General features: G+C 44.3%; 1 protein-coding gene and 1 pseudogene across 1 annotated transcript in view; one reads left to right on the top strand and one right to left on the bottom strand.

Moving 5' to 3' along the window:
* The window catches only part of LOC137847031 (very low-density lipoprotein receptor pseudogene), a 456,685-nt pseudogene that overhangs the window by 294,723 nt on the left and 138,788 nt on the right, over positions 1-23,174 (bottom strand).
* Positions 1-23,174, top strand: part of LOC137847012 (E3 ubiquitin-protein ligase RNF38-like) — a 174,633-nt gene that overhangs the window by 112,823 nt on the left and 38,636 nt on the right. The window contains 2 exon segments of the mRNA XM_068665216.1: positions 17,902-18,115; positions 20,573-20,740. Of these exon segments, the coding sequence (XP_068521317.1) occupies positions 17,902-18,115; positions 20,573-20,740 (382 nt within the window).

Here is a 23,174-nt window from a genome sequence, read left to right as displayed (position 1 = left end):
AAAAGGTCCAGTGGGGCACCATGCCTAGATGACTCGCTCACCAGCTGTCAGGAAGTTATCTTCCACACACTCTGGAAACCTCCTAGACTGTTTCCTCTCTGCTGTGTTGGATTTCCAGTAGACATCTGGTAAGTTGAAGTCCCCCATGAGAGCAAGGGCTAGCGATTGAGAGACTTCTCCCAGCTGCTTTTAGAATATTTTGTCTGCCTTTTCAGCCCTGTTATGCAGTCTATAACAGATGCCCTCCAGGACATCTGCCTCATTGGACTTCCCCCTGATTCTTACCCATAAGCATTTAACCCTGTCATCACCATTATTAATCTCAAGACAATCCAAACACTCCATAGCATACAGGGCTACCCCACCGCCTCTCCTTCCTAGCCTATCCTTTCTGAAGAGTTTGTAGCCATCCTTTGAAGCGCTCCAGTCATGCCTGCCATCCCACCATGTTTCAGTGATGGCAACTATGTCATAGCCCTCCTGCTGCACAATGGCTTCCAGTTCCTCCTGTTTGTTGCCCATACTCCGTGCATATGTGTAGATGCACTTCAGCTAGGCTAGAGATCCTGTCACCTTTTTGGGGAGAGAAGCCCTAATTCCTGCATGACCATTCCCAGGCACTTTTGTGATTTCTAACCCGTCAATGTCCCTTGTGCCTTTGCTGCTGCATGGCTCTCCATCCCCTACCTCAACAGGGGTGGCAGACTGATGGACCTTGCTAACACACCATCCCATAACCACTGTCATACCACCCCCAGGCTTGTCTCTGTCAAGCCTGGTTTTATCCCTTTCCCCTTTCAAATCTAGCTTAAAGCCCTATCAATGAGTCCTGTTAACTCCTGAGCAAAGATCCTTTTCCCCCTTAGAGACAGGTGAACCCCTGTCACGTTGAGGGGTGTAGCTGATTAACTGTTATAGGTCTGGTCAGATTCAGGATACTGAACTATCACAATCACAGATTCACCAATAACGCATTAACCATTAGGGGTCCAGTTGGATTCACCAATAACGCATTAACCGTAATGTGTCTGGTGGAATTCAGAGCACTGAATTACCACGGGCACAGATTCACCAATAACGTATAACCACCCTTACTTTAGTCGCGTTTAATGAGAACTATCATGGTTAGGAACAATGCAATCAAGTGCAATTTATTACTGCAACAGGTACACAGGTTCTTTGGATTGCTGGCAATAGTTACTGTCTGCAAAAACAAGCTAGCATGCATGACATACACAGGTGACAGAGGTGCACAGCCTGGAAATTAACGCATTAAAAGGCACAAAGACTCTATAGATATTACTAAGTTTCCGCAGAGACACACAGTATAACCAAGTGTTGAAATCTCACCCAAAGGCGTCCCAATGGGGGGGAGGGAAGAGAGGCTCAGCCCGTCGACAGATCCCAGGGGTCAGGAGGTCCTTGGGATGGTCCTAACAATGGTATCTTCCCTGACATCCCCTCTCTCTTAGGCCAATTTATATTATTTTCTATCTTTTAGGTGGAGCTTGAGTGACTCTAGTCAAGCATATCTTAGTTATGATTGGTGAAAAGTTCTCCCGTCTCCGTTTAAAGTAATAGGTTCCGAGAAATTCAGGGCGTATGCTCAGTGAGGGGTGGTCGCACTTTGGAGGCGGGTAGCTTTTGGGATGGAGGTGTGTTTTGGTATTATAATGATATTATAATGAGCAAAAAGGACACTAGGGTATAGCATTTGTCAAAACATGACAGGTCATTGGGTCAGGGTAGCAAAAAGTGCAGCTTATCGGTCTTAGTGTGCACAAGAACAATCGAGTCCCCACCTGGTCACAGAGCCTAGCCGTGGTGTCTCCACTCCACTCTACGCTCTGTACTGTTCCTTAGGGCTAGCACACCAAGTTTCCCCAGCGCGATAGCATCTAAGGTTGGGAGCCCAGGGAACGCTCAGGTAATGCAGCTATGCCCTACCCTGAAAGCCTCTTCAATGCTGTACATTTTCTTTAAATTGAGAATGTTAGTTTTGTTTCCCTAGTTACTTTAGGCAATTGCACCACATAATCCACCCCGTGACTATAGTCACTCAAGCTTCACGACATTTTGAATATGTCGGGGATTTCACATACATTCTCGGTACAAGGTTTATCGAGTGTGTTTAGGGATGCTAAACGTTTCACCATAAACCCAAGTTTAACTTACAAACTAATTGTCAGTATAAAGCATAATACAGTGAGTATTAACAGAACAACAACAGGGTGAAGCATCTTGCTGAAGATTCCTGTGGCAGCTGGTGACCATCCAAACAGAGTGTCTCACCAACGGTGTCTTTCATCTCTCTTTACTCTTTCCATCACTCGATGTATTTCTTGTGCATCTTGATGGACTGTAATCAGAGTCTTTTGTCCATTTTCTCGAACTTTTGTCATCAGCCGCTTCAAGTCCTCACATACCAGCAATTTCTTCACCAAGGTGAGGTTCATTCTAATAGAAGTAGGCAGCAGATCATGAAACAAAATATAATGGGACGCAATAAGTTGACAAAAGGTTACAGGAGCTGTGTAATTAAAATCACGTCCTAGAATTTTGGTAAAATTACAAACTTAAATATTAGAGTGATTACTTGTATTTACAATAGTATTATCTATGACTATAGAATCACAATGGGTTCTCATGCAAACACAGTGTTTCCCAATATATACAAGTACAGTTTCAAGGGTTTCATTAGAATGTATCTCAAAGTGGCAAATAGGTTCAGTGGCAAATAGGTTCAGTGTCAAGACAAATGTCTTGGGCTTCCAGCATGTTGCTCTCACAGATGAAGCATTTTTGTTCACACACAATACATGCATTCACATCAATTTTTTGCTGCTTTCCTCCCTTTTGATGGGCCCATACTTTACGCTCCTTAGGATAAAGTATAGTTCCATTATGACTGAGTTTCAATGCAATGATTGGATATACATTGTATATGGTGGCATTAGTTATGGTAAGTATAAAGGCAACAATTTTATCATTTTCTGCATAATAGATAAAGTTGACTAATTGCCACCATGCTTGAAATTCTTTTTCAAATTATGAAGCATTGTCCCAAATCAATTTTCGAATTTCAGTGGGCAAAGTTCCTCCTTCTCCCTCTCTAATGATAGCTGCTGCTACAGACCGTATCCATAACTGCGCTTGGATGCAGCTCAAGGCAAGGGAGGTATTGCCTTGGGTTTTTCCAAGGGCATTTACAATTAATTGATGATCATTTTCCTCAGTTTGTTCCCAATAACCCAGTTGCATCCCGTGGCATGCGACGAGATTGTAGTTATTAATGTGCAGCGCTAGCTCTACCCTTTTTAGAGACCAGCTAGGGTTAAAGAGAACTTGTTGTTGTCCCACATTTTTAATTATGTAAGGACCAGGGCTGAAGATGGAAGGAGTTAGACCAATGGGAGGCCGAGTTGGTACATTTTCAAATATCTGCGGGGGCAGAGGCTTCTTAATTCTGTGCCTCTGTAACCCCAAAGACAGTACACAATTATAGGTTTGGTGAAAGTAAAATTGTATCAGCAATCAACATCTGGTTCAGTTATTTTGGTACAATCAGTACTATAATTTTGTTGTCTGGTAGAATCAGCATAAACTGTCTTAATCTCCGTCGGCCTATTGTAAGTAGATCCATTAGTTATTTGGCAACTGATTTGTATTGTCTGGCCAGACGTGGCTTGAAGTTCAGCCATTCTTAGGGAATCGTTCCAACTCCATTCATCTTTTGAAAATATTTTACCCCCATGTAAAACTAAAGTAGAGATATTTAGATCCTTTTTGTTCTGAGGTGTTCCAATGATTGCGCTATAGTGTGACAATGCATGGTTAGATGCCATGGTGAAACTCCTCAGCTCCATGCACAACCACAGTAGCTAAGTTTCCTTTAAGGTTTGTAATTGCATCAAGGTCAGGGTAAAGCATAGCATTATTAATCCAAAATGTTGATTCGTCATCTTCCAGCTGTCCATATACAGTTCGCTCAGGGTTCCTGTGAACACAAAAGAAAATAAAATATGCTCGGTTGTATTCAACCGGCAGGGTTAGAAAGAGGGTGAAATAGCAATCTTAGATTTCCCATGCATAGAAATATTTGGGAGTAGTTAGCACTATTACTACTGTTAGATACACAGAGGGCTTTCACTGTCTCTGCCATGTTTGGAACTGTGGCAGTCAAAGGTGTAGTGTTAGCATTCAACTGTCTGTAATCCACTGTAAAATGCCATTGCCTGGTTGGTTTCTTTACCGGCCACACCGGTGAATTGAAAGGTGAATGGGTCCTTTTAATAATGCCTCTTTCTTCCAATTCTATTACCACCCCATCAATCCCCATAAGTGCTGCTGCTGGCAATGCATATTGCCGAACATTAGTAATTTTAGAGGGATGTAAGGGTATGGATGTTTGTAACAGACTCCATCTCACTGTGCCTGAATCCCTTTGATGTGTTGCGAAATTCCACACAGTTCCATCAGGGAGTTTCCACATACGATCATGCAGTATGTCAAATCCTAAAATATTAGTATATGCAGCAATGACTAATACTTCTACCCTGGTTAATTTTTGTTCCCCTGGCAGCCAGAGTGAAATTTTTGCAGTGGGGCATTGTTTTTTCACACCATTGATTCCCATGAATTTAACCCTGCATCGACCAGGTGTTATGCTCAGGGTTTGTGCTGTCTCATGTAATTACTGACATTTGGGTCCCGGTGTCAATAAGAAAGTTTACCAATATCTTTCAGGGTCCAACGGGAATGGCAATGATAGGGTCAGAGTGTTCATTAGAGAGCCATTGAATTGCTAATACCCGCCGAGCAGGGTGGCTCACTGCCCTCCCTGGGGATAGGAGTTTTTTTGCTGAGATTCTGCTTTGTCAGTTAGGCTTGGTGCAGAAGGTGTACTTTCATTATGGACTGTTTTTTTTTTTTTTTTTCTGTTAGGCAGTTCTCCCCAGCTGGAATATTTTTCTTACCCAGAGATCTGACCAATGTACGGAGGTCCTCCATAGAGGCACCACGCAAGAATGGTCGGGGTGCACCCAAAGCTAGGGCCTTACGCCACAACTCACCTCTTTCCCTATTAGGTTTGAACGTCTCTTCGAATTTGGGGTATCTAGGATTTTGAGTGTGGATTTGACGGACTGGCCAAGAGTAGTCTTGGAACTTAATACTGGATGAACTAATCTAGCCCATTCGGCATCCGTACTTATCTATGTCTTGTACAATTTCACTCCAGGTGGGAATGGGGGAGTTTGGATTCCGCCTATGACCACGATCATCATCCCTTCAAGCAGCTAGTATGTGATCCTGGGTATTTTCTACAAAAATCTTAAGACAATCAGGGAGTTCACGGATGAGAGGGGTTAATTGAACCAGGTTAATAGGAGCTAACATCGGGGATTTCGTTAATTCATCTCTTTCATATATTGCCTGAATGCGGGCTGCTTTCTGTACTGCTACAGCCAGGTGAGAATAGATTGTGGCTCTAATTTCCAGGGGTTCTCCTCTCTCCTGGGGATCTATACCACCTGCCCAGTATGCCGCCCATGCAGTTATAGAGTAATTATATGGTCTCCTGGTGTGGTAGTTAAAAATACTCCAGGTCCCCAAAAGCCTCCTGCCTCTTCCTCACTCAAAATAATTCGATCTCCTCCTTCAAGAGAAACTCGCCAGACATACTCAACTTTTGATTCCCCTGACCGCCTTGAGAACTTCTCCTGTATTTTAACCAACTTTGCTGCTGACCATGGAATCGTTCGTACAGTAGTGCAGATTCCATCATCATCATCAACAGCAGTCTCAGTCTTAACCAAAGATCTCAAGGAAATCAATTGAGGTTCAGAATCAGAAATCTCTTCAACACCATCATCACTGTCAGACCAGAAATCACTATCCCAGCTTTCAGGTTCTGCACTATGCAGCAATCTACGAATCTGCTTGACTGGAGCAGAAGGCTGTACTTTATTTAACAGATGACTAACCCTCTCCAGCAATTGTTTAAGATGATTGTTCTCAATCACAAGTTTATCATTTTCAGTCACGAGTTTGTCATTCTTAATCAAAAGTTTACCCACTCTGATTCCTAATGTTTTTCCCGTCTCCCTTTGAAAGGCCAATGATGACTTCAATACCTCATTCTCTGATTTCAAAGCTGTATATTCCACATCAGAAATCAGTTTGGGAGAAAGAGTTTCCTTAGCTTCCTGCTGAGTACAAGACAAACAGGCATCTAACACAGCACAAATCACACCTTTACCCTTTAGTTGTCTGATCTTTCGTGAAGCCTGACACTGCTCAATGCTTTCTACCACTTTCTCCTCATCTTTCCAAAACTTTTGGGCCCACTCCTTCCCCACCTGGGAAAGGAAACATGTGCAATTTATTACTGCAACAGGTTCTTTGGATTGCCGGCAATAGTTACTGTCTGCAAAAGCAAGCTAGCATGCATGACATACACAGGTGACAGAGGTGCACAGCCTGGAAATTAACGCATTAAAAGGCACAAAGACTCTATAGAGATTCCTAAGTTTCCGCAGAGACACACAGTATAACCAAGTGTTGAAATCTCACCCAAAGGCGTCCCAATGGGGGAGGGAAGAGAGGCTCAGCCCGTCGACTGGTCCCAGGGGTCAGGAGGTTCTCAGGATAGTGCATTCCCTCGGGATGGTCCTAACAATGTTCTACCTTCCTGGTAATGTCTCTGACCCAGGCCCCAGGGAAGCAGCAGGCTTCCCTATGAGTAGGGTCTGGCTGACATATGGAGCCCTCTGTTCCCCTCAGAAGGGAGTTGTCTACAACAATTACCCTTTTTTCCTTCTTGGTGGAGGCAGTCTTGAGGCATGGAGTTGACTTCTTTGCCCTAGACAACCTCCTGGGTAGACCTTCCACCGTATCCTCACCTACCCCATCCCTCAAGCTCCAGATCTCCAAATCTATTGTGTAAGGGCACTTGGGGAGGCGAGGTGGGTAAGGAGGGGGCTTGCCTGTGATGCCGAGCAGTGACCTGTTCCCGTTCCTCTCCAGCTGTTAGGTCCCTTCCCTCTGCTCAACAGTTACAGGGCAGGGGGTTCACCACTCTTTGGGGTGTATCACCCTGGTGCCTTTCTCACAGGCATGGCAAGGAGTTGCTCCACCAGTCTAACTCCTGCTCGCACTCCCCAGTGGTCCTTAATCTCTCCGCCTCCTCCGTGAGCTCTGTCACCATTCGAGTCTATTTGAGAGTGGAGTCTAACAGTGGACTATTGTGGCCTGAATGAAGTCACACCACCGCTGAGTGCTGCTGTGCTGGACATGCTAGAACTTGAATTTGAACCAGAGTCAAAGGCAGCCAAGTAGTATGCCACAACTGATATTGCTAATGAATTTTTCTCCGTCTCTTTAGCAGCAGCGTGCAGGCCAAATTTTGCTTTCACTTGGGACTCTGGGCTCTGGGACCCCAGATGCCCCGAATTGGAGGACCGTGACTGCAGGAACGATAAACTCCCAGTCAACCCTGTTATAAATGGCTCAGGATTCAATTTAGGATTAAATAAAAAAATAGGATTTATTAAAAGAATATAAAGGAATAGAGGTAAGCAAACAGCGCTGGGTGCACCGGGAGTCTCCACTCCACCAGGACGCACCCCAGTTACATCAAGCAGCTGATTTTTATGCTCCTAGACTAATACATATTCATTACTACTTCTAAAAAAATAGGTTATTATAATTAGCTTCCGGGGTCCAGTCCCTCCTACTGGAGCATGCGCATCAGTCTCCTCTGGGGGTCTCTAGGGGTCTTTCATGCTGAAGGCTCGTAGTCTTCCTCTCCCCTTTGTACTCACTTGGCACCATACCAAGTTTATAGAACATTTCCTGCAGGTCTTGTCTCCCAACCGTCCTTCAGCTTCTTTTTCCTTCCTCTTAATCTCTTGGCCCCCTGGCCAGATACCAAAGATCCGCATAGTATCCCATAACAGTCACTAGTTATTATCAGTTGTTCTGAAACTCCCAGACATCAAACACAAACAGCTTTCTTATTGACGCTTCACGAGTAATTAAAACATTCTTCCCCAGCCATTCACAGGGACAGTCACATCTATAGCAGTGTTAATTTAATCTCGAAGAAGACAGGAAAAAAAAGGCTGTAAATGTTAGAAGTCCGGAATAACAAAAGCAAACAGGTTCATAAATTTAAGGAGTATTTTCTGAAGACTTGATAAATTGACTAGAATGAGGGGGAGACTGGGACACACTGCATCTGTGGTTCAAGAATTAAATTGCCAGTGCAGGGCCCAGAGGCAGACAGGATTCAAACAGAATTGTTCTTGGACACGAATTGTTAAAACATTCCTCACAACCCCAAACTAGTGCGGGATTTGCTGCTCCACCTGGATGCATACAAGTCTATGGAGCCTGATGGGATTCATCACAGGGTACTCAGCTGGCTGATGTCATTGCAAGACCTCTCTCAAATATTTTTCCGTGGTCTTGGGACTCTCAAGAGGTCACAGCCAACTGGAAGATGACAAATGTTGTCCCAGTTTTCAAGAAGGGCAAGAAAGAAGACCCTGGTAATTACAGGCCTGTCAGTCTCACTTCAGTGCCTGGTAAAATGACAAAGATTAGCCTGTTGAGTTACTGAAAAACACTTGAAGGACAACGCAGTCACTGGTAACAGCCAACGTGGGTTCATGAGGGGAAGACCATGTTTAACAAACGTGTTTTTTTTTTTACGACAAGATCACCCATCTAGTTGACCAAGGGAAGACAGTTGATGTAATGTTTTTGGATTTCATTAAAGCTTTGGATACTGTCTCACAGTATCCTTCTGGACAAAATGACCAGAATACAGTTAGATAAAAGCATAATAAGATGGATGAACAGGTCGGCTGACAGGTCGGACCCAAAGGGTTCTTGTAAATGGAGTTACATCAGGCTGGTGGCCAGTCACTTAGTGGGGTTCCGCAGGGCTCCGTTTTAGGGCCAGTTCTCCTTAATGTTTTCATAAATGATTTGGATGTAGGACTTGAAGATTTTTTGAGCAAGTGGTTAGTCATTGGAATGGGTTGCACAGCGAACTGGTAGAGTCACCATCCCTGGGGGTATTTAAGAAAAGGTTGGATGTGGTACTTGGGAAGGGGTAATCCTGGATATATGTACAGACTGGGAAACTGTGGGACGAGAGGCTTAAAAGCCTTGTGGAAAGGGATCTGGGGTCTTTGGTCGACAGCAAGCTGAACATGAGCCAGCAGTGTGCCTTGGCAGCCAAAGGGCTAACTGTATCCTGGTATGCATCAAGCACAGTATTGTTAGCTGGACGAAGGAAGTGATTGTCCTGCTGTACCCTGAGCTGGTGCAGCCTCACCACGAGTATTCTGACCAGTTTTGGGCACCACAGTATAAGGAAAATATAAACATGTGTCCAAAGGAGGGATACAAAAATGGTGAAGAGTCTGGATGGGAAGACGCATGAGAAGCGGCTGAAGTCACTTGGTTTGTTCAGCCTGGAGAAGAGAAGACTGAGGGGAGACATTGCAGTCTACAGCTTCTTCACAAGGGAGAGTGGAGGGTTAGGCACTGATCTCTTCTCTGTGGTGAGCAGTGATAGGACCTGAGGAAACATCTTGAAGCTGCATCAAGGGAGGTTCAGGCTGGATATCAGGAAAAGGTTCTTCACCGAGAGGGTGGTCAAGCACTGTAAGAGACTCCCCAGAGAAGTGGTCATGGCACCGAGCCTGCTAGAGTTCAAGAAGCGTTTGGATAACACTCTCAAACACACAGTCTAATTTTTTGGGTGATCCTTTGGGGTCCCAGGAATTGGACTTACCAAGTAAGTTTACGGACAGCGCTAAATTGGAAGGAGCTGTTGACTCCCCTGAGGATAGAGAGGCCTTGTAGAGAGATCTTGAGAAATCGGAGGGCTGGGTAATCACCAACAATATGAAGTTTAACAAAATCAAGTGCTGGATTCTGCACCTGAAATGGGGAAATCCTGGATGTACAGACTGTGGGACGAGAGGCTTAAAAGCAGCCTTGTGGAAAGGGATCTGGGGTTTTTGGTCAATGGCATGTTGAATGTGAGTCAACAGTGTGCCCTGGCAGCCAAAGGGGCCAACCATATCCTGAGGTGCATCCAGCATAATATAGCTAGACAGTTGAGGGAAGTGATTGTCCCACTGTACTCTGAGCTGGTGCGACCTCACTATGAGTGCTGTGTGCGGTTTTGGGTGCCACAATATAAGAAAGACATAAAGCTATTAGAGAGTGTCCAAAGGAGGGCAACAAAGATGGTGAAGGGTCTAGAGGGCATGACTGATGAGAAGTGGCTGAAGTCACTTGATTTGTTCAGCCTAGAGAAAAGGAGACTGAGGGGAGACCTCATCACAGCCTACAGCTTCCTCATGAGGGGGAGTGGAGGGTTAGGTGCTGATCTCTTCTCTGTGGTGACCAGTGATAGGACCTGAGGAAATGTCTTGAAGCTGCATTAGGGGATGTTCAGGCTGGATATCAGGAAAAGGTTCTTCACCAAGAGGGCACTGTAAGAGGCTCCCCAGAGATGTGGTCATGGCAGCAAGCCTATTGGAGTTTAAGAAGCATTTGGACAACCCTCTCAGACATATGGTTTGATTTTTGGGTGGTCCTGTGTGGAGCCAGGAGTTGGACTCAATGATCATTGCAGGTCCTTTCCATGACATGGGGCACGGGATATTTTTGCATCCATCATGTTGTTCCTTCCATCATTGTAAGTACATGGCCCTTGCCGCCGAGGGCTTGTGGGAGTGCAACATAATCAATCTGCCAGGCCTTACCGTATTTCTGTTTCAGCCATCATCCTCCATACTAATCACTGCGGGCAGGCTTGGCATGCAGCAGGAGCTTGGAGGGGACAGACCCAGGACAGCTGACCCGAACTGGCCAAAGGGGTATTCCATACTATATGATCTCATGCTGAACAATTAATATGGGGTGGCTGGCCTGGGGGGGGGGGAACGAAGACGGACAGACAGGACGACACACAACCGCTGCTCAGGAATAGGCTGGGCATTGGACAGTGGGTGGTGAGCACTTGCATTGTCCATTACTTGTTTTGTACACATTAGTAGTAGTACAAACTACTTATTACTTTCTACTTACTTCTCAAACTACTTATTACTTTCCTATTATCACCATTGTATTATTATTATTAGTGTTATTATTTTTTTTGGTATTATTATTTTCCTGTCTTATTAAACTGTCTTTATCTCAACTCACGGGCTTCACTTTCCATTTCTCTCCCCCGTCCCAGAGAGGGAGGGGGGGAGGGTGAGCGAACGGCTGCGTGGTGTTTAGCTGCCGGCCGGGTTAAACCACGACAGTCTTTTTGGCGCCCAACGTGGGGCCCGAAAGGTTGAGATAACGGCAGATCTGATCAGAGTGTGTTAAACTAAAATTGGTGTAAGGATTAGACCTGCTTAATAGTCACTTGTCATAATGCTGATTGCTTTAATCTCAACTCTGCTGCGCCTGTTTTCCACTTGAGTATTATAGTACATTATTTTCCGTATTTGCTCTCTGTCGTGTTATTTATCCTCTCCGGGCCCTGGTTTCAGATCATTATGGTACTGAGTGTTATAGCAATGGCTTATGAGACGATAAGATATCTGGTCATGACTCTAACTTGGTATTTATACTCAGTAACATCGTGGACTCTGTACTTTGGAAACAGTATCTTGGGAACTATTAGCAATTATACCTATTGTTTTTCTCCGTTAGAGAGTCAATCTGTGGAGGGGAAAGGGGAAGATATTTTTTCTTACTTGATTACTCTCCCTTTCTCCTTCACCACCCCTGTATCCTCCTGGATCACTCTGCCTTCCTCCTTCACCACCCTCTTATCCCCTGAGCTTGTCACAATAGCTTTCCAAGATATTGAATATTCTTGGGATACTCAGACCACCATAGTCTTGTTGTTCTGCCTCCTGAATGCACTTCAGATCCTGCTTAAAGTTAAACAACTACTTAGGAAGCTCATCCGGAGATCTGCCTGGAGGCAGTATAGTTGTGGGTGACAGGGAGTATGGGTGGATATGGGCAGGCATCTAGAGCAGTTGGCACCCCCAGTGTTTTGGAAATTCACCCCTGAACAATGGCAAAATCCTCAAAAACTGGCAGAATGCTTGAAAAAAAGGTGTCATGATTCTGGCAGTTCCAAAGTAACACAGATCATTGTAACGTGCTGGGGCCTGGCTCATGCCTATCGAGCTGCCATTGATACTGCTATCAACACGCATATCATGTATGGTATCATGTATGCATGGTATCAACATTATTCTCATCCTAAATCCCAAACACAGCACCATACCAGGTACTAGGAGGAAAATTAACACTTTCCTATCTGAAACCTGGACAGATGCACCAATGTTTTTAGTTGTTGTAGAGCAGGGCTTACATAGAGCCATGGACTTTTCTACTTCTTATGCTGCCCTACTAGCAAGGAGGTATTCTTTACTAATTGTTTAACCTTAGACAAAACCCGAAACACATTCAGGAGACATAGCAATAAGGACATGCTGGTTTGAACATCCGAAGGATATTCAAAATTCTGAAGAGCTATTGTAATTAGCTTGGAGCTTAAGAGGAAGATGAAGGAGTAAGGGAAGATGAAGAAGGGGAAAGTGTTCTCCCTTGTATCCCACACAGACTGGCTCTCCAAAGAGAAAAGGTATAGAGTGTAAGTGTTAATAGTTTCCAAGAGGTAGTTCCTGAAGTACAAAGATGACAGAGTAGAAATACCATATTATGCTTACAGTGGGTAATTTTATCATATCAGAAAATAGTGTTGCACAGTACAATAAAGTGATAAAACTAAAAGAAACCTTAAACCAGCCCCAGAGATGATAAACAGAATAAAGGACCATTCCCTCTCTACCAATCTGGAAACTGCAGATTTCCGTCCCTTTTATATGATATGGTATGTTGCATTTACCACCTTCCTTTCTTCTTTACCATAACAGTAATTTTTAACTAAGTACATTCAAAAAGTCACTGCTTCAAAGAAATTAAAGAACTTGAAGAACACAGATCAAGACTCATCAGTTATGAACAGCTTGTGATGGCTGTTCCTGCCTAAAGATTGTACTCAGTATCTGTTCTTCTGTCTATTTCCATCTGACCTACTTTAGTTCATCCGGACACTCTGTGAAGTGAAAGCTTGTGAATGATTTTGGTTGTCAGGGACTGTCACTTACTTAATTTATACATAACCTAGCACAGTGTATGGAAGAAAAAAGTTGAAGTGCATCTTCAATATAGGTATTTAACAATTTATATGAAGTTCTATTGGGATACTCTGAGGTTTGATAAATTATTTTTAAATAGCTCTACAAAGTAAAAAAAAAATATTTTGCTTCTGATGTTGCTGCTTTCAGAGAATTTTTGTTCTACCCGACTGGGGTAGAAAAACATCCAAGAATCAATGCAAAAAAACACCAACCCTGCATTCTTCTATTTCTCTCTAGAAGTAGCCTTAAAATAAGCTACTCTGAAGATCAGTTTTGATCATAATTAGGAAATCTGCTTAACTGTTCGTACAATAAATTGGTACTTGAATTAGTAACTCTACTTTCCTCCTACAATTCTTGTAAACATAAGTCCTTGCATATGTTTTATATTGCAGTCATTGGGAGCATATGCCAAGGAAGGTCATGGAGCAATTCATCCCAACTTCCATCACACAGCATGTACAGGAAAACTAGGTGATCAGACCCAGTCACCATGGGTTTATGAAAAGCAGGTCCTGCCTGACTAATCTGACCTCCTTCTAAGATGACGCACTTAGCGGATGAGGGAAAGGTTGAGGATGTTGTTTATGTAGAGTTCAGCAAGGCATTCGATACTGCTTCCCACAGCCTTCTGGAGAAACTGGATGCTCATGCCTTGGACGGATGTACTCTTTGCTGGGTAAAAAACTGGCTGGATGGCTGGGCCCAAAGGGTCATGGTGAATGGAGTTAAATGGGGGTAGCGGCTGGTCACAAGTGGTGCTTTTCAGGCCTCAGTATTGGGGCCAGTTTTGTTTAACATTTTTATCAATGATTTTGATGAGGGGATTGAGTGCATCCTCAGTAAGTTTGCAGACAACACCAAATAGGGTAGGAGTGTTGATCTGCTTGAGGGTAGGAAGGCCCTGCTGAGGGATCTGGATAGGCTGAACCGATGGGCTGTATCCAACTGTATGGCATTCAACAAAACTAAATGCTGGGTGATACCCTGGCTGCACGTACAGACTGGGCGATGAGACGCTGGAGAGCAGCCTAGAAGAGAGGGATCTGGGGGTCGTGGTAGACAGCAAGTTGAATATGAGCCAGCAGTGTGCCCTGGCAGCCAGGAGGGCCAACCGTGTCCTGGGGTGCATCAAGCACGGCATCGCTAGTAGGTCAAGGGAGGTGATTGTCCCGCTCTACTCTGCGCTGGTGCGGCCTCACCTCGAGTACTGTGTGCAGTTCTGGGCACCACAGTATAAAAAGGACATGAAACTGTTGGAGAGTGTCCAGAGGAGGGCTACGAAGATGGTGAAAGGCCTGGAGGGGAAGACGTACGAGGAACGGCTGAGGGCACTGGGCCTGTTCAGCCTGGAGAAGAGGAGGCTGAGGGGAGACCTCATCGCAGTCTACAACTTCCTCGTAAGGGGGTGTCGAGAGGCAGGAGACCTTTTCTCCATTAACACCAGTGACAGGACCCGCGGGAACGGGGTTAAGCTGAGGCAGGGGAAGTTTAGGCTTGACATCAGGAGGGGGTTCTTCACAGAGAGGGTGGTTGCACACTGGAACAGGCTCCCCAGGGAAGTGGTCACTGCACCGAGCCTGTCTGAATTTAAGAAGAGATTGGACTGTGCACTTAGTCACATGGTCTGAACTTTTGGGTAGACCTGTGCGGTGTCAAGAGTTGGACTTGATGATCCTTAAGGGTCCCTTCCAACTCAGGATATTCTATGATTCTATGATGCACTTGGATCATAATAGCTCCATGCAGTGGTATAGGCTTGGAGAAGGGTGGCTGGAAAATTGCCTGGCAGAAAAGGACCTGGGGGTATTGGTCGACAGCCACCTGAACAGCCAGCAGTATGCCCAGGGTGCCAAGAATGCCAATGGCATCCTGGCTTGTATCAGAAGTAGTGTGGACAGCAGGACTAGGGAAGTGATTGTCCCTCTGTACTTGGCACTGATGAGATGCACCTTGAGTACTGTGTTCAGTTTTGGGCCTCTCACTACAAGAAGGGTTTCAAATTGCTGGAATGCATTCCAGAAGAGCAACAAAGTGTTGTGCAGAGCAGCTGAGGGGACTGGAGCTGTTTAGTCTGGAAAAGAGGAGGATGAGGGGAGACCTCATTGACATCTACAACTACCTGAAAGGAGGTTGCAGTGAGGAGGATGTGGATCTCTTTTCTCTGGTGACAAGTGATAGGACACAAGTTGCGCATGGGGAGGTTTAGATTGGGTGTCAGGAAGAATTTTTTCATGGAAAGGGTTGTTAGGCATTGGAACAGGCTGTCCAGGGAGGTGGTAGAGTCACCATACCCATACCTAGAGGTATTTAAGAGATACGTGGACATGGTTCATATATGCATCAATTTTGTGTTTTTTTTTTTATTATTTTATTTTATTTTTATTTTTATTTTTATTTTTATTTTTATTTTTATTTTTATTTTTATTTTTATTTTTATTTTAAGTATGAAATAACATCTTTAGAGTCATAAGTAGAATACTACAAAGAAAAAAGAATGTCTACTGCCTTAAGTATTATCTGCTCTAGGATTAGAATCAGACAGAGGAAAGAAAATTGTCCTAATGCAAAACATTAAATGGGTGGATCATTATTAGAATAATGTAGAGGGGGACAATGATACAATCTATGAGTATGACTAATCTATGACAGACTATGATACAGGCATGAGAGCATTTGAACTACTGTGGTAGTACCCTTCTCTGTCTCCTCCACCCCTTCTATCTTCAGTAGCAAAACTGGATCCAGCTTGAGAAATGTCAGGGTTACGTAGTAAGTTGCCAACAGGTTTCAGAGTTGTTTGATGATAACAAAGGGAATGCTGAAAGCTGAGAATCTTTGGTTCTGTTCCAGGATGTGTTGAAAAGGATGTGCTCTAATTGTCACAGACCTTTTTTGTTTGTTTGTTTGTTTGGGTTTGGTTTGTTTGTTTGTTTTTTGAGTGTGTTTTTTTTTTTTTCCCTGCTGTTTGGCTCATTCAGCCTGCTCCATACTCAGGGTAGCACTTCCCATGTCATTTGAACATACGATGGATAATTTTGTTATTTGTGGAGACTGAAAGGCATGTTGTAGAATCAGGTGGGGGACTGTAGGATAGTCTCTACTTAGTTTGTTCTCAGACCAAATTTATAAGAAATGCCATGTAAGTCACTTCATAAAAACTTTTTTTAATGGCCAAGTTTTTACTTGTGTGCTTCATGAATATATTCTCAAATCCCAAGTCTCTAAATTGCTTACTCTAACTAAGCAGATGTTCTAGCTTCAGTTGATCTAAATGTAAGTCACCAATCATAAAACAGAAATATTACCACAGTTACAACTTTCTAGGGTCTTCTGAAGGTAATTTTTGTGAAGCACTGGGGTGTTTTAGTGATGGTCATGTGTAAGAGCTAAGGAAATATTTTAATAGCAGCCTATTGTTTTGTCTGCTGTCACTAGGTGAGCCATTGGTCTTTACCCTGGATATGGCAGGAATTCTGGGGGAATCTGATCATGTGATTAAAGATTCTTGTGTAATATAAATATGTGGAAGTCAACTAAACTTTGCATTCTTGTTTTTGCATTTTTAAACCCTACAACAAAGGGTTTTAGTGTTTCTGAACCCTTAGTTCAACAGGGGGAGTACAAAGTCCTGCACCTGTGAAGGAATAATACCAGGCACTAGTTCATGATGGGAATCAACCAGCTGGAAAGCAGCTTTGCAGAAAAGGATCTGGGGGTGCTGGTGGACAACTTGAACATGAGCCAGCAATGCACCCTTGTAGTAAAGAAGGCAAATGCTGTGGACAGGTCAGGGCAAGTGGTCCTTCCCCTATTCTGAGACCTGGTGAGGCCACACCTGGAGTCTTGTGTCCAGTTCTCGGCTCCCCAGTACAAGAGAGACAGACCTACTGGAGACAGTCCAATGAAGGGCCATGAAGATGCTTAAGGGACTCAAATATCTCTCCTAGGAGGAAAGGCTGAGAGACCTGTGGCTGTTCAGCCTAGAGAAGAGAAGGCTCACGGGATCTTATCAAAGTATGCAAATACCTGAAAGGAGGATGTAAAGATGATGGAGCCAGGATCTTTTTAATGGTGCCCAGTGACAGGACAAGAGGCAATGGGCTCGAAGTGAAACACGGGAGGTTCCACCTGAACATCAGGAAACACTTCTTTACTGTGCAGGTGATGAAGCACTGGAACACGTTGCCTAGAGAGGTTGTGGAGTCTCCATCCTCAGAGATATTCAAGAGCCATCTGGACATAGTCCAAGAAAATCAGGTCTAGGTGAGCAGGGAGCAACCTGCTTGAGCAGGGAGGTTGGACAAGATGACCCCTAGAGGGCCCTTCCAACCTCAACCATTCTGTGATTTTGTGAATCGAGTGCTCAAATGTCTTTTTAAAAGGTTTTGTGAAGGTAATATTTCTTTTTAAATGCTTCTTCCGGTTTTCTCTTTTGTGTTAAGCTCTACTTAAGTATTCTTATATTGAAATATGTGTTAGTGCTTTTTAGGGCTTTCAGCAGTTTTCTTAATGATCATATGCCACGCTAACATACCTGGTTTAGCAGAACTTTCCAGCATAAAAATATCCTTACTATTGAGTTCTTTGTGCTTCCTGTTATAAGTGCCACAAACTTTTCTTAATGTGATCTTTCATCTTTCTTTTAATGTGTTTTCAGTCCTCCTGTTCACCGTCAGAGAGCAAGAAGGGATCATCTGTCTCGACATAATTCTATTAGCCAAGATGAAAACTATCGCCATCTCTCCTATGGACAGCAGCAAGGAATAGAAGATCCCCAAACTTTTCACCCTCCAAATATATCCCATCATATGTTGCACACGGCTGCTCACCCACCACAGCAGAATTCAATGATGGTTGATATTCATGATCAGGTAAGAGTGTGTTGAGAACATGGATGCAAATAACTCTGTGTATGCCTCCCCAAAGAGAGCAAATCAGTGAACTATCCTTGACAATTTAGTTGGCAATGGAGACCATAACACTTAACTCCTATTAATCCTCCTGTAAAACATCTTCTAAGTAGCATGAGTATACAGATTTGCAGCATTCAGTTGTAGTGGGTTTACGTGGCAAGGTTTTGGTAGCAGGGAGCCATAGGGGTGGTTTCTGGGAGAAAGATCTAGAAGCAGCTGCCCCATATTTGGGAAGGGCCCCATTGTTTTCCAGAGCTGAGCCAATAAGCGATGTTGTTTTGCGCCTCTGTGAGAGCAGATTTAAGACAGGGAAAAAAAATGCTGCGCCACACAGCAGCTGGGAGAGTAAAGGGAGTGAGGAACGGCACCAAGGTCAGTGTAGAAGGAGGGGGAGAGGTGCTCCAGGTGCCGGAGCAGAAGTCCCCTGCGGCCTGTGGTGAGGACCATGGTGAAGCAGGATGTCCCTCTGAAGCCCATGGAGTACCACAGTGGAGCAGGGTTCCATGCTGCAGCCCGTGGAGGAGACCACGGTGAAGCAGGTGTCCCTGCATCGACGGAGGCTGCCGCCTGTGGAAGACCCCTGCCGGAGCAGATTCCAGGCCGGACCTGTAGCCTGTGGAGAGGAGACCACGCAGGAGCAGGTGACCTGGCAGGAGCTGCTGCCCATAGGGGAGCCAGGTTGGAGCAGTTTTCTCCTGAGGGATGGACCCTGCTCACTCGAGCGGAAGCACGGCATCAGTGAAAACTGATACATTTGTAACTCAAGTGAAAAATCTAGACTCTAATAGAAAAAAGTGAGTTAACAATCTGTCGGTGTATGGCTGGCACAGTTCTGAAGGTCTCTGCATCCCACATTTGAAATGTGACACTTCTGTGAGAAACACCTTGGGGCCAATCACATAGGTTAAGGTAAGGATCTCAGTGAAGTAGCATTTTTTTATTTTCGCGATTGCAATGGCGGGCATCCTACAAGCAGGAGCATGCCTACTAGTTACATAGCACAGTTTATATACTCGACGACCAGGACCCTCCCCTGTTTCCCCATTTCCCCATTGTCCAGGTTCACAACCTATCTGATGCTTTACAGATAATACTTGCAAAAACATTTTTATTCCCACACTTCTGCTTCTGAAGTTAATTCAGTTTACAATAATGGTATGGTAATAATGTATTTTCCTTCACTGCATATGAAGTACATTCCTTAAAGTGCTTTCTTTATGTAGTTGTCTGTCGTGGTTTAGCCCGGCCGGCAGCTAAACACCACGCAGCCATTCGCTCACCCTCCCCCCTCCCTCTCTGGGACGGGGGAGAGAAATGGAAAGTGAAGCCCGTGAGTTGAGATAAAGACAGTTTAATAAGACAGGAAAACAATAATAACAATAATAATAAAATAATAATAATACAATGGTGATAATAGTACTACTAATAATAATATGTACAAACAAGTGATGCACAATGCAATTGCTCACCACCCGCTGACCGACGCCCAGCCTCACCCCGAGCAGTCCGGCCCCCTCCCCCCGGCTAGCCACCCCTATATATTGTTTATCATGACGTCAGATGGTATGGAATACCCCTTTGGCTAGTTTGGGTCACCTGTCCCGGGTCTGTCCCCTCCCAGCTCCTGCTGCACCCCCAGCCTGCCCGTTGGCAGGACAGAGCAAAAGGCTGAGATGTCCTTGGCTTAGTATAAGCACTGCTCTGCAACAATAAAAACATCGGGGTGTTATCAGCACTCTTCTCATCCTAAGCCAAAACACAGCATTCCACCAGCTACTAGGAAGAAAATTAATTCTGTTCTAACTGAAACCAAGACAGATTCTTTGCATTTTTTTGCTGGTTTCCTGATGTAGTGCAAGGAATTGAGCAGTGTCTGGGTCCAGAGTACCTTCTACCCAAAGAAAATTTATCAGAAGTTCTTGTTCTTTGAAGATATAAGTCTCTGGATTAATATTTAATTACTTTTCAAAGACAAGTTGACGAGATTCTTTAGTTACTTGTGGGTTACACGCATCACACCCCATCCCTTTTTTTTCTGACTGGCTTTTATATGGCAGTTACTGCTGCTTATTTTCTCTAAGAGCTAACCTTAGTGGTGGGGGGCGGGGGAGGGGAGATAGCTTTGATGAATTTGAGATGCTTTTGAGTGCTTCTAATGGTGCCTTGGAAGATTTAACATCTTAAGTTGAGAGCTCCCTCCTGGCCTTGCCCTAAAAGCACTAATTGAAGAGTGATACTCCAATGATATTTTTTATTTTTTAAGGAAAGGGATTACAGGTATTTGCATTCTTTCACAACTTCAGAGTAAAAAATATTTTTCTGGTATGTTATGTGAAAGCTTGTTTTCTATGCTATGTCATAAGTGTCCAAAGCCCTCATAACAGCTTACTTTATACACTTGTTTTTTTGGTGCAGATCCATCAAGGCGCAGTCCCTGTCTCATATACAGTGACAACAGTGGCACAGCATGGAATTCCACTTTGTACAACCCAGCACATACCAGCCTGCAGCACACAGCAGGTCCCAGGCTGTTCTGTGGCAATCAGTGAACAGCACCTTCCTATCTGTAGTGCGCCTCCTCCAGTAAGTATGGTTTAATTATATTGATTCTGGACTTAGACTTAGGAGATGGGAAGCCTGGAGTTTCACTACCCATACAGCTTTCTCTGATGTAAAATAAAAACTATAATTTCCAAGGGTAGATTGCAATGGTATAAGAGTGTAAGACAGAGTTAGTAAACGTATTGAGCTTTCATAGAGTTATACCATCTTCTCATGTTGTGTTTTTTTTTTACTAAAAATGGATACTGGTTTTTGATTTGGCCTCTTATCCTATCCATTAGCAGTTACACATTCAGATGCTTAGAGGGAAAGACTCTCAAAGATGATCAAGTACTATCAGGAAGCTCACCTAGAGCTTTTATCTGGAAATGGTCTTATAAAATGTTAGCTTTTAAGAGTTTTTACAGCTAACAGCCCTTTATGAAAGACAAGCAAGGAAGCAGAGGGGATTGCCCTTTACATGAAGTAATAGCTCAAGCATATAGAGCTCTTCTATGGAATGGGTGAAAGGCTGTTTGAGAACTTGTGTGTCAGGAAAAGAGGAGAGGCTAATACAGGGTGATATCATGGTGGGAGCTTGTTACAGACCACCTGGTCATTGCGAAGAAGGGGACAAGGCCTTCTTTAAATAACCCAAGGGAGTTTCCAGATTACAGACCCTGGTTCTTATGGGGGAATCCCTGATATCTGCTGGAAGGGCAACACTGGGACAAAAACAGTCCAGGAGGCTTCTGGAGGGTGTTGCAGGGGTGATGATGTACAGGTACTTGATAGGACAACTAGGATGATGTTGTATCTATTCCTCATGAACAATGAATAACTGAGGATGTGGTAATCAGTGGCAGCCTTGACTGTAGTAGCCATGAAAAAGTGGAGCTCAAGATCCTGAGGGAAGTGAGGAAAGCAAGAAGCAGAGAACAGACCTTGCATTTCAGGAAAGAAGACTTGAACTTTTTCAGGGGATTAGTGAATGAGATTTGGTGGGGAGTCAGCTCTGAAGTACAGAGGAGTTTCAGAGAGCTTTCAGGTCTTCAAGGACTTCCTCCTTCAAACACAAGAACAGTCCATCTGAATACTTGTGAAAATGAATAGATGGATCTGGAGTCCATCTTGGCTAAGTAGGGAACTAATGAGTGAGCTCCAATGCAAAAAGGATGTATACAGGAAGTGGAAGCAAGGACAGGCAATAAAGGCAGAATACAGAAACAATGCCTGGCCATGTGAGGATAGGAACCAAAACTCAGGTATTGTTGATTCTTGTGATGGATTTCAAGGGTAACAAGAGCTTGTACTGCTTTGTTATTGGTAAAAGGGTGAACAAGGAAAATGTGGGTCCATTGCTGAATGTGGTGGTTGATTTAATGACAGTGGAGGCAGATAAGGTTTAGATATTCAATGCTTTCTCTGCCTTGATCTTTACTAACAAGGTCTCCCAGGCCTTTGTGCCTAAAGACTTGGTTCAAGGAGGAAAAGAGATACCAGTAGTGGAGGAGGATTGAGTCAGATCTCTTGAGAAATCTTTACAAGTACATGAGATACATCTGTTTTGGTTTTAAACAAGGAGACACTGTGTAGGCTAAATAGATTTGGATACCAAAGCACTTTAATCACAAATATATATTGTAATTTTACAAATTGCACAACTTCCCTGTGTCATGGAGGATATGGTGCAGTGAGAAAAAGAAGTCAGGCAGGTCAGCATAGTGGTTTCTAACACGGCCTCCTCCTTCTTCAGGAGAGGTGGTGTGGTCCTGAAGAGAGCTCAGGTAGGTCAGCATGTTGGTTCCTGCCATGCTGTCCTGGCACAGAGTCATGAGGTTTTTCTAAGATCTTTTCCACTCCCTGGGTTCCTTGAAGTTGGAGAGATGGTTCTGGGTCCCAGTGTAAGGTCATAGAATCATAGAATCATAGAATATCCTGAGTTGGAAGGGACCCTTAAGGATCATCAAGTCCAACTCTTGACACCGCACAGGTCTACCCAAAAGTTCAGACCATGTGACTAAGTGCACAGTCCAATCTCTTCTTAAATTCAGACAGGCTCGGTGCAGTGACCACTTCCCTGGGGAGCCTGTTCCAGTGTGCAACCACCCTCTCTGTGAAGAACCCCCTCCTGATGTCAAGCCTAAACTTCCCCTGCCTCAGCTTAACCCCGTTCCCGCGGGTCCTGTCGCTGGTGTTAATGGAGAAAAGGTCTCCTGCCTCTCGACACCCCCTTACGAGGAAGTTGTAGACTGCGATGAGGTCTCCCCTCAGCCTCCTCTTCTCCAGGCTGAACAGGCCCAGTGCCCTCAGCCGTTCCTCGTACGTCTTCCCCTCCAGGCCTTTCACCATCTTCGTAGCCCTCCTCTGGACACTCTCCAACAGTTTCATGTCCTTTTTATACTGTGGTGCCCAGAACTGCACACAGTACTCGAGGTGAGGCCGCACCAGCACAGAGTAGAGCGGGACAATCACC

This window comes from Anas acuta, chromosome W, assembly GCF_963932015.1.
Source record: "Anas acuta chromosome W, bAnaAcu1.1, whole genome shotgun sequence".
NCBI classification, from domain to species: Eukaryota; Metazoa; Chordata; class Aves; order Anseriformes; family Anatidae; genus Anas; species Anas acuta.
The sequence above is the reverse complement of the archived record's forward strand: the minus strand, read 5'-3'. Positions and strand labels throughout refer to the sequence as shown.